Below are 12473 nucleotides of genomic sequence, written 5' to 3'. Positions count from 1 at the left end.
AGGACTGTTTCGACAAGTGGAAACACCGTTGGGATAAGTGTGTGCGTTGGGGAGGAGAGTACTTTGAAGGGGTCCCAGACCTGTAACTTCTAAATAAAGTACATTTTGTTTTATGACGTCAGTCCGCGTATTTTTGGAACAGCCCTCGTAGTTCTCTTGAAACACTGGGCAACTTTCACATAAGAAACGTTATTCTGTGGCTAGGAAAACTGAGTTTTTAAACATATGATGTTCTGGAATGTGAAATGCCACGTCATAACAAAGTTCACTCAAGTTTTGAATTCTGAGCTTTTATCTTCAGTTGTTGAAATTGTCGGTACTTAAGTTATATCTATTCATTGTAACTGTCTGATCTTATGATGACTGATTTGTAAAAATATGATGTAAAGCACATGATATTTTATATTACTACTCGAGTGCTTTGGAATGAAAGGTCGCAACACCCTTTTAATAATTGACTTTTCAATCATATAAATTTTCTAGCTGCAAATGCTCAAGTGATAATTCTACCATGAAGACAACATCACTTGATAGCTTGGAAAGTAAGCGCCACATAACCCTTTTAGTTGTTATTGTTGTAAATACCTATCTTAATTAGATAATCAAGAAGACATAGCATATTTTAGTGTCTCCATCAGTTGATAATTTGGAAAGTCATTTCATTTCAGTCTACGATCATACAGATTAGCAACTGCCCTAGTTGGCGATAATCAGTTATTCCGACTAATAATAACAGGAAGGTCGGCAATGATATCATACCAGACGGTCAGAGATAGTTGTTGCTTCTATTTTAGTAGTACTACATCATATTCATAGACGTACTCACCAGAAAGTAGAATGCAACTTCTCCTCAAATCCAGACATTTCGAAGCAAACTGTTTCTTCAGATTCGGGCAAAAGAGGAAAATAGTAATCTCATTTTCAGAGGTCACGAATCCTGTATACTTCCATGGCAGCATAGATGGAAAAATTAATCTTAATGGTACAATTGGCATAAACATTTGATCTTGAATCTAACACTTATTCTGCTTTAAAAAGCCTGGCATGGCCAAGTGATTAGAGTTCTCGACTCGCAATTTACGGTTCACGTGTTCGAATTTCTGTCCCACCAAAGATCTTTGCTTTTTCAGCCGCGGAAGCGTTATAATGTGACAGGTAATTCTACTATTCGTTGGTAAAAATGTAACCCAAGAATTGGCAGTAATGACTAGCTGCCTTTCCTCTAGTCTTTCGCTGTTAAATTAAGAACAACTAGTACAGATAGCCCTCGTATAGTTTTGCGCAAAATTCTTAACAAACAAAACCTCTTTCAAAACTATCATGCCTTATATTTTGCAACAAAATTGTGCGTTAAGCTTGTCATTATGTAACTGATTTTTGATGAAAGTTAGTGAAATTCATAAAATACTTGCGAAATTGATTTAGTAATATTTAGCGATAAATATACTGATGATTACTAATAAGGATTATCGCCTATATATTCCAATGAATTTCCCTTGCTCGTATACACTATCAGGAAACTAACAGCTAGGGTTTTTTTAATTTCAGATCCTTGGGAGTTGAGGTTTTTCCAAAATATCGTCGTCGTCCTAACACAAAAGTTTCGTAATTTATATTACCACCAGCAGGTCGTGTATGAAAAGAGTAGGAAGGAAATTAATTCGAATTATAAAGACAATTATATGGAAATAATTCACAAAGGCAAAAGGTCAAATCCAATGTAGGGGTCAATACAAATCAATCATAAATTAATGGCTTCTTTACTGGACGCGTAAAGTGTCGAGATCTGGAAAATGCTGATGAATGAGCAAACGGAAACAGTGACATTGTTTCTGTGAATCTTTTAACACAAAATAATCCACCAGAAGAAATGTTTCAATCGAAAAAGTGGTTTATTCAGAAATATGATTAGAGGTGATCGCAGATGCTGAATGCAGTGTGAATTATTCATACTTTGTTATAGAAAATATTACTCCAGAAGTACAGCCAGTGTTTCATATTGATATTGACTCAGCTGTTACATCATTCTCAACCATAGATCAGACTTCTTCTGATATTTTGCATGTGACGGATGACATTGCAAACGATTTGTTTGCTGTAACACCTCAAGTTGATTTGAGCTCTGACGATGATGGTAAAAGTTACGAACTTTTAGTAGTTGCAGCACAGGATTTAACAGAAGACTCTGCCACAACCAATCGCTGACAACCAACTCGAATACAACAAAGCAACCAATTATAATGAAATTATAAAGAAAAACCACTTACAGGCATTTCAGTCCCAATTGTATAAAACACATCCATGGATTAGCTTTGATGGGGAAAACGTCTGTCTGTGTGTGCGCTTTCCCTGCAGGAGATCATGGTGGGTCGCTCATCTATGTTCGAAAATTTGAGAAAAGAGTCATAGATGCAAAAAGTATTCGAGAAAAGAAAACAATAGCTAGATGTATCAGTTCGAAGATCAATGCAAAATGTCAGGCTTCAGTGTTGCATCAGTTGAATGTAACTCATAAAGAGCAGATCCTCTACAATCGCGATATTTACGTATAATCACCGAATTATGACAATTACTGTAAAATAAACAAACAAAAATCATTATGATAAAATGACATGAGGAGGACGAAACAAATTTCGCGGAAATATTTGACACCAATAGAGGAAGACTCCTGAAATTATTGTATCTCAGGTGTAAGGATATCTTGTGGTTCAAGAAGAAACGACAAAGTCAATTTGAGGCACATGGCTCAATAGACATTGCCATACATTCAGAACGACATATTAGAAATTTTACACAATCTCATGGCCCAGCATGGCCAGGTGGGTTAAGGCGTTCGATTCGTAATCTGAGGGTCGCAGGTTCGAATCTAAGTCGTATCAAACATGCTCGCCCTTTCAGCCATGAGAGCGTTATAATGTGACGGTCAGTTCCACTATTCGTTAGTAAAAGAGTAGCCCAAGAGTTGGCGGTGGGTAGTGATGACTAGTTGCTTCCCCTCTAGTCTTACACTGCTAAATTAGGGAAGGCTAGCGCAGATATCCCTCGTGTAGCTTTGCGCGAAATTCAAAAACAAACAAACACAATCTTGTTGTGGAGCAGATCAGCTATGATACGCTGTTGAGTGGAAAGCTTTGATTAATTATGGAATAAATCTCGGATACCATCCAAGATAAATTTTGGAGAATAAAACAAAAGAAGCATTCAGTGGATTTTTTCTTGGCAATATCAACTGAAGGGGAAGTGTCATATAAACTTGTTAAATGGTTTGTTAGTGGAATTGGCTTGAAGTTGAAGGACATTGTCAACAAGTGTTGCAATCGAATATCCAATATAAGTGGTGTTTATAAAGGAATCGCGATTGAAATAAGAAAGCACTTACAGTGAGGAATATATATATATACAAACATTTTTATGGTCATCTTCTCATTCTCGCATTGCAAGATACTACGAGTGAGATTGAATCACTTATAATTACTTTGAAACAACCCAAAACCTTTAATAATTTATTGGAAGCGAGTCTAAAACATCATGTTCTGTTCAAGGATATTTAGGCAGATGATGATCACATCGTTTACATATTAATATTCTTAATATAATGACATGGTCATGTGGATGAGAGGCAGTGAAAACCATCATTGAACAGATGTATAAAGTGATCAAAGCTTACTTTATCGTAGTGGATGGCAATGATGCCAAGATGTATGCTGACAATATTGCATTTCTGAATGCTGTTTATGATTTTGTATTCGAGTCCTCGGCTGAAGACAGTTGCAGATGTCATTAACAGTATGTCTCAGGATGGATAATATGAGATAGCTGCTGCCTTGGCATTAATTCTGGTCACTCCTTGCTCAGTATAAATGCTCTTCAGTTGGTTGTGATGCATGAAGACCTACCTCTGCATAACTCTGGGAATAGATTGTTTGAACAGTATTGCAATTATAAACATTGAACGAGATTAACAAACTTCGCAGGTGTTCACTTGTTAGTTTGTAACACCCATCTTACCAAACCATTAGATTGGGGGTAATAAGTCATAACATTTTGCACAACTCAACAGTTGAGTATTGGAATTAGCTCTGTGATCTGACACTCCTAACTGTGCCGTCTAGTTCTCCACCAATACATCAGCTATAAAATGTAATAATGTACCAATTATTGGATAATTCTCAGCTCATTTTATGAAATGGTTAATAGTGTGAAACGTAGCTACTGTTGACCCTTGACAGTTTCTGAAGTGGAATAATGATATTCAGGATTATCTTCTGCAGAGGGTACCCAATAATTATTTGTTGGAGTTTACACTGCCTTGGTGAGTTCTTTATCTGAGTTACACACGTTCAGCTTGTTGAACATACATACTCCAACGTGACCCGAAGAACTACCGTTAAATATTATCATGAGCGCAGGTAACATATTGGTGTACTAAGGTCTTTATGTTATGAAAATTATGAGATTTTCTCACCATACAGCTCTGGGAGACAATAGCTGCAAGACAGGTTGAGAATCATTGCTTGGCAGTTGGTAATAAATCGGCACATTTTCCTGCATTTGTAATGGAGCATACATGTGCTTCATGTAACATAACTTTGTGTGACACTCTTCTATTACTGCAGGTCAAGCTTTATCACGCTGCGTGGCAAGAAGCACCCATGCTTGTTTGGGGTCCTCCAATTTTATTCAAAACTTTTGAAGTATTAGTTTTAGCATTCATCTATCAATGGAATCTCATTCTACATGACTTATATTTAACGTTTATGGTTTCAACTCTCATAAGATGTTCAGGATCAAGATATTTAGAAATGGACATCATTGTACAGTGAGATAGTCCATTTGCATCTCCATGTTCTATTTTCATTGTATAGTATCTGTGTTTGGGAGCCATAAACATAAAATTAGCATACATGATTAGACATTCTGCTACATTCTGTAACTCTAACAAAACAACTCCAATTCTGTTGTCATAGGGGTCAGTAACTAGCAGGAACTCATCATCTTAACGGGGGTAGACTGATACTGGAGCATTCGCTAAAACAAACTTTAGGAATTGAAATGCTTTGTCACATTCCTCACACTGTCTAAAATGTGTCGTGACTTTTGGCCACATAGAGTCAGTAATATTAAACAAAAATAGGGAACTATAGACTTCTTGCATCATCACAGGTTAAGACTTATCTCTCGCTACAACTATTTTAGCTGAGTTCATAAAATTTCCATATCTCCCTACAATGTGATTTAGAAACACCACTTCTGTTTACACGATTGAACACTTACTAAGTTTAATTTTCAAGCATGGTTTATTTATCCACTGGAATACAGTTATCAGGTTCTCAGTAGCAGACTCAAAAATGTTATTAAATATTAAAACATTAACATAGACAAGGCATTTTTCCCATTGCATTTCTTACAGCACGAGTTTTATTGGGCTCTTGAAAGTGGTTAGCACATTATACAGACCAAATAGCAAAACACAGAACATATACAAGGCAACTCCCGTGTTAAAAACAATATTGGCGTTTCTCTCATTGACCTACATGACTTGCCAGTATCCAGATGTCAGATCAAATATGTTGAGCCAATAGGAACATTCTAATGCATCCACAGAAGAAGGAAGGCATCAGTGCTAGTTACAAATTTCACCCATTTAAATCAGCAAATATTTTTGGCTACCATTTACTGCTGGAAACACCCAAGCATTATCTAAAGGCTGTATCTTTCTTTCAACATCTGGCACATTTCATTGCTGGTGACCTTGAAGCAAAGGAAGTTTGGATGAACTAAGTTTAGCGGCTTTTTTTTTTATCATGTTTTCTGTGAAAACGGCATACAGAATAAAGGATAAAGTTAGAAGAAACAGTATTTTAAGATATATTTTCAGTATGTTTTAATTTAGACATTTTATTCCTGAATTAACTTATTATGCAATATCTATACATTTCAGAAATATTAAGAACCTAGAAGTTTTGTGAGTACGTAGAAATAAAAGTGTGATCCAAATACAAAACTCAGTAAAGCAGTCGGTATATAAATGAATCATTATAGTGCCAGTCGATGAGTTATCCACTTCTTTGATCCGGTTGACAAGCTTTTTTTTTTTTTTTTGAACTTCGCACAAAGCTACTCGAGGGCTATCTGTGCTAGCCGTCCCTAATTTAGCAGTGTAAGACTAGAGGGAAGGGAGCTAGTCATCACCACCCACCGCCAACTCTTGGGGTACTCTTTTACCAACGAAAAGTGGGATTGACCGTCACATTATAACGCACCCACGGCCATGCCAGGCCTTTTGGAATACGTTACAACACATTTACAATGCACTAAGATATATAAATACCACAAAGTTAGTACTTCATTGTTTTCATACCATGTACATTTATCATAAAATATTCATTAGTGTACCGAAAAGGTGAGAGGATTCCATAAAAAAGGAGAGTCAATGTTCTTTAAGTACCTTCAAGAAAGACGTTTTTACTAAGATAAGTTTTGGATGACAATGGAAGATATGCTATGAAAAGTATAATGTAGAAGATTCTAGGTCAGACAACGATGCAACATAAACAATTTAAAAGAAATATTAAATAATTGGATAACAGTAGGTAAACCAATGCCAATCTGCATTGCTATCTATAGAAAAGTATATATATTTAAATAAGTTATATTCAGGGGTGAAATTCTCAAGAAGAAATATAGTTACTCAGCTGTATGAAGTGGGGCTGCTATTGAAAACAAAAAGAACAACATAGTGTGAACGTAAAAAAACAACAACAACGAAGCAGTCAAATAAATCTTGATACTGATACCACCTTAAAAAATAAGTTCCACTTCTAGTACTCAGTACCGGCAGATATTCACCCGTGTTGTATTATCAAAAAATAAATATCTAAGGCAAAACAAAACAACTGACAGATTTTCTTTTATAAATAACAAAGTTACATTGGGTTATTTGGTGAGTCGAGCCTCGAATTTTACATTTCAAGTTCATAGACTTATTGCTGTCTCATTGGGGGACCAAAACAATCGATAAATTGTACATAATTTGTCGAATTCAGTTACATAATTTTCAGGTAAAGCGTTATAATTTCATTAGGTGATAAATAAAATTGAATATGTTTTGAGAAAATAAAAAGAAGGTTGACTTGCGTCTTCAGACGATAGCCTTGTCAATAGGTCTAAAATCGTAAATTGTTAGGAGGGAGAAGTACGAGTTTTGTTGTAACTTGCATTTTCAAAATGGTACGGAGTTTGTTTGCTCCTCATGTTCAGCGATTTGTAGAAGTGGTGTTAAGGCAGGGAAAGACAGGAGTTTCGTCAGGCACCTTAAGCATTACAAGTTCTAAAAGTGGGTGAGTTATAACTTTTATTTTTATCTTAATCTTTTTCAAGTTGTTGCGTCGCCAGTTATAATTTACAAACTAGCCTATTTTGAGCGAAGACTTATCCAGCGTCTCTGTTTTCACTTGTTTTGTTTACTTTTAATTATTTTAAAAAAGCGCTGTAAATTAATTGCAAATGCAACTAAATCAGTGTGTGTGTTATAAAATTTCAAATAGCTTCTGTTCCAAAATTATAGGGTGCTACATTATTTCTGTGGTAAATACAAATATTAATGACATTGCTTTGGTGTTGGATGTAAATGCTATAAACTGCGATATTAGCAGTAGTACTGTCATTTCACAAGTTGCAAGTTACACTTTCAGTGTCATAATATAGTTGAATTTTACCTAATTATTGATATGATAAACAGTGTGCAATTTAGAAGAGTTATAAATGGAATTAAGTATATTCAATACAAATTTTAATTTTATATTTTAATTTAAACACTAAGATTGTGTGTTATTTGGAATGAATTAACAATTTAATAGTGCATTAAAAATATTTCTGGATTAACGAGTATAGACTAAGAGGTAAGAAGTGCTATATAATAATACTTCATAAGCAAATCTTTGAAAGAGTTGCATAACCTTAATTTTGGTACAAGTAAATAAATATTAAACTCTGTCAGTATAAAATTATACTGTAGTTAGTACAAATTGATACTACTGTCTATCTGCAAGAGTGGAAACTTATTTCACCAAGTCCTGGACTGGATTGAGTAGGTACACATTTTGGAATACTACTATTCCATGCATACTATATGTTTAATTACTTGAACATATGAAACATGAATTAAGGAAAACTAATACAAAAAAAAGTTAAACATGCTTTCATCTATACAACAGCATGTATGGAACTCTTAAATTTACAACAACCAGTTTTCAGTCACTAGTTCAGCTGATTTGAAGTGGATGCTTAGAGTTCAAGAAATTTATTTATTAAAATTGGGGCTAAATGTAATTTAAGTTTCAATATCATTAGGGCTCAAAATGCATTTTATGTATAGCATGAAAATGATTCAACAAATTATTAAACTAAAGCATAACTAAAGAAACCACCAATAATGTAGGATGAACATACATTTTATCACATAAATTAAAAAAAACAAAACATTACTATAAACTGCATTAAAAACTGATAATGTGACATCTTTTATATGGACTCTTATCCAAACTTTAATGAACCGAGTTGGAGGTTAACTAAATCGTTACAAATGTGATGCTAATTTATATTTTCTATTTCCTGTGATTTGGAAATTAAGTCTGTAAGTGGTGTTAGTAAGGCTTTCTAACTATGTAAGTCATTCAAAAATGTAAGTTCAGTATTGACATGTACTAGAAATGGAAACTTAAGAATGCTCATATATGAATCAAAACCATTGAGTACATATTTATCAACAGTTAGTCTTTATAAAAACAAGCAATGCCATGCATGAAATACTCTGATAATTTGCATTGTCATAACCCCAAGTCATTATTTCTCATCAACTTGCTTTTCTGATAAACAATTAGGTTGAATTAACTACTACTTTTGTCACAAAGTCAATCATGTCATGAGCTTATAATGATAGAACCAGAATATAAAAAGCCAGATGAAATTAAATATAATCTTTGAATCCATCAAATTACTCAACATAGAACAGTTCAAACCCCAACATGTTCTACATCATTTGGCAAATCATTTCATATGTTAAAAAACTAACAAGAGGAAAACTTATGATTAATTATTAGATTAGACACTGTGCTTGCATAACTGTCACTTATTTCTTCTAATAATTAAGTGTTCATCTCCAACCTCATCCCTCCACCAAGCCTCTTGTGGTCACTTTAGCCATTATGAATTTATAACCGAAGCTGAATTTAAACCAGACTTCAGTATCATTAAGACAAACTGTAAGTGATGTAAATCATAAAATGCATTCTGTGATAACTGCATGAAAGGCAAACTTAAAACTTTACATAAACAGTATGTTGCTATCAATTTCAAACTCTTGAATCATGTTACCTCATGTTCAGTGCTTCAGAGAAAACAAGTCTCTGTAGATTGAATTTTTCTACTGTTCACCTGTGGTTGTAATTACCTGTTTCTGTACTATTTCTGGCAAATGTATATGCCTTTGCAACAAGTAACTAAAATTGCTAACAGTGTACTATAAATTATGTAAAAATTGCAGTAAATTTCTTGTCTTTAAATTCAAGTATCCTCTAAATTTATAGAATACTGCTTTTTGTTTTCACTTTAGCCAGTGATTTAGCCCATAGATTGAAGCATTTATCACAAGGCAAACCTACATACATTTTTATCTGCAAAACAGCAGTAATTCTCTTAAACAAGAGATAAGATGCAAGATGCATTAAATAAAATCATGACACTAACATTTCATGTTTTATTATAAAGTTAAATGAGAAAAAAACACTACACATTTTGGTGGACAACATAATCTACTATCTTTAGGAGGCCAAGAAGGACTCTTGAAGTTTGTTTATGTACTAAAATAAATGTGTGTGTGTGTGTATCCAATTAACATATTGTACAGTGGTGACATTTGTGAAGTAGGTTAACAGAAATTCACTTCTGTAGCAAGTGGACATAATTCTTTTTAAACATATTTTGTTTTTAACTATTTCTTATGGCTTTCATATATTTAATTCATTTTTAAAAATTCAACTGTTGAGGCAACTTGCATCATTTCAATCATGAATATGTGAAGAGTTTGCAACATGTTTAGTCAAGGCCAAATCACTTGTTTTTAATTTATTGACTGCATTTTTATGCTCTCTTATTCTAAGTTTAAAATATCTAAATGTTTGAATATAATTTAAACAATAGCTGCATGAAAATTTATATGATCCACATTTATGTCAAAACTCACTTTTATCTTCAAATTCATCAATGAAACTAAGTTGTTAGGGTTATTTGACAGACCATATATTTCATGAAAATATCACATACTTTTGTTAACTATTATGGAAATATTCTGTTTTCAGTTGCCTGTAACTTCATACTCTCAAATATTTGTAATTTATAACAATGCTTGTTATAATTCATATCTGTTATATTAGGTTTATACCCTCCTCTAATTGCTATATAACTTCTAATTTTATATATATATAGGTACAAAAGAAAAATTGAGGATTTTTTTTTCATGTTGTAATGGATCATATGATTTTGTATGTGGGGAAATGGTAAGAGAGAACAGATTTCTGTATATAGAAGTACTCAGAAAATCATTTCCTTGCTTTGTAGAAATGCAAAAAATTTGAAAACCTTTCTCTTGAATGACTAAAGTGAGCTGTAACATTGGGCTGCTAATTAAAATCTGTTGACGTATTGTTATGCTACCTACACCAAATGTGTCATATCTTATCCATGCTTTGGTTGCTTTTTTTTTTTTTTTTTCACAAGCGTTTCTGGCACATTAGTTTCCAAATAAAACATGGATATTTTTCTTACGAGGTTATAAAGGTTATCTTCATAGAGAAACCTTCATGTTAGTTTTCACCCTGTTCTTGTCGATGTACAAAACCAGCTGGCTCATTTCTTTTTATCATCCATTTCTAGCTTAAAATAACTATTAGTTCCATACAACCTTATTAAATGTAAAATATAACATCTAAATGTAAAAAGATATTTACTAGAGAGCTATCTGTTTTCTAAACGTATTGCTTTTTCTTTGATATATTTATGAATAATGATACTACATAATAAATGACAACTAATTGATCACTTGCTTTTAACTTAGTGATTTTAATCTTATTTACAGATTCAGATAAAAGGATAATCATGTATATGTGTGAATTTGTCAATGAAGGTTTTCAACAATAAACCATCCTCTATGTCAACAGTTGGGCAGAACAGTATCCCTATTTCAAGAATCTTTAGGGATGCATAAACATGAGATAAATTGAATCTTTATTCAGGAGATGTGAAACTACTACAGGTTTTAATAATTGTTTTTTGATCTGTATGATGTTCAATGGGCTTTTCTTTATTTCAGTATATGTCCCATCATTTAAGATTTTTTATATTATTGTTGTAATTAATTTATTTGATATGACAATCTGCCCTGCTTTACCTGCATTTCAAATTGCAGTGGTTTTAAAGTAGATTAGTTTCATAATTATACAAATTACTTTGTTTTATCAGTATCAAAAGTTAGGTTTAGCAACTGCTGTTTAAACAGAGTTCTTTACAGTAGTGCAGATAGCCCTGGAGTACCTTTGCACAAAATTGAAAAAAAACAATAAAACCTTTACAGTATTATCACTTCATCAACATTGTTTCAAACTAATTTCAAGTGAAATAAGTAAATTTTCTTTCATTGGTATCCTGTCATCTCCAGAAATCTTCAAACCCACATTAAGAATTTTACTTTGGTCTCTTATAATATTTTCCTTAGGTTTATTTTTTCAGGCTATTTAGCAATGTAGTATACTTTTTGTTTAATATGGCATTTGTAATTTGGGAATTATTTTTAGAATTTTTAACATTCTGAACAAAATTATTCAGTTTCTTTTTCATTCTTATATTTCAACTTTACCTTTTCCTTGCTTTTGTATAGAAAAAAAACTACATCTATATATACATACACATTTATTTTCTTTTTCAGAGCTCCATTTCATGAGCAAAGACCTTTTGACAGATTTAAATTGATAATTCCATATGGAGGACAATCTCTAACATGTGAGTACTGGAATTTATCTTCAGGCTAAATAGTTTGGAACTCAAGAAGTAAAGTTATGTAGTGTCATCTAGCTTTTGCTATCCATAAAGCTTTCATTGTATGGTTTTTCTCTTTGCACTGAGCTTGAATGGAGCTTTATTTTGTACTAATTAAAGCCATATATTATTGTATTGAAATGCTATGGACTTTAGAAATTTATTTGATTATGTCAAGAGATTGAGATGGGTGATCTGAGATCTCGACTTTAATTTGATTCATAACAAATGAATAGTCTTAGATACAACTAGAGTTAAAAGAAATTGATGGGACTAAGTTCAACATCTGCCATATATCTGAGATATCAGACTTCAACATAGCAATATTTAACTGTAGGTTCAAAGCTTGTAGGGCAAAAATTGGGATCTTTGTTTTTAAATGA

The 12473-nt window shown here is 33.0% G+C and overlaps 1 protein-coding gene across 3 annotated transcripts in view; it reads left to right on the top strand.

Moving 5' to 3' along the window:
- The first annotated feature begins 7006 nt into the window (after nt 1-7006).
- The window catches only part of LOC143230669 (BRISC and BRCA1-A complex member 2-like), a 36901-nt gene continuing 31434 nt past the window's right edge, over nt 7007-12473 (top strand). The window contains exons 1-2 of one of the 3 annotated variants that reach the window (XM_076464592.1): nt 7007-7340; nt 11981-12054. In XM_076464592.1, coding sequence (XP_076320707.1) covers nt 7228-7340; nt 11981-12054 — 187 coding nt within the window. In that variant the 5' untranslated portion in view covers nt 7007-7227. The remainder of the gene's footprint in view (nt 7341-11980; nt 12055-12473) is intronic. The other 2 variants (XM_076464595.1, XM_076464591.1) reach the window with 2 other exon arrangements.

The sequence above is a fragment of the Tachypleus tridentatus genome, chromosome 10, assembly GCF_004210375.1.
Source record: "Tachypleus tridentatus isolate NWPU-2018 chromosome 10, ASM421037v1, whole genome shotgun sequence".
In the NCBI taxonomy this organism is placed as follows: domain Eukaryota; kingdom Metazoa; phylum Arthropoda; class Merostomata; order Xiphosura; family Limulidae; genus Tachypleus; species Tachypleus tridentatus.
Note: the sequence above shows the minus strand (reverse complement) of the source record. Positions and strands in the feature narration are given on the sequence as shown.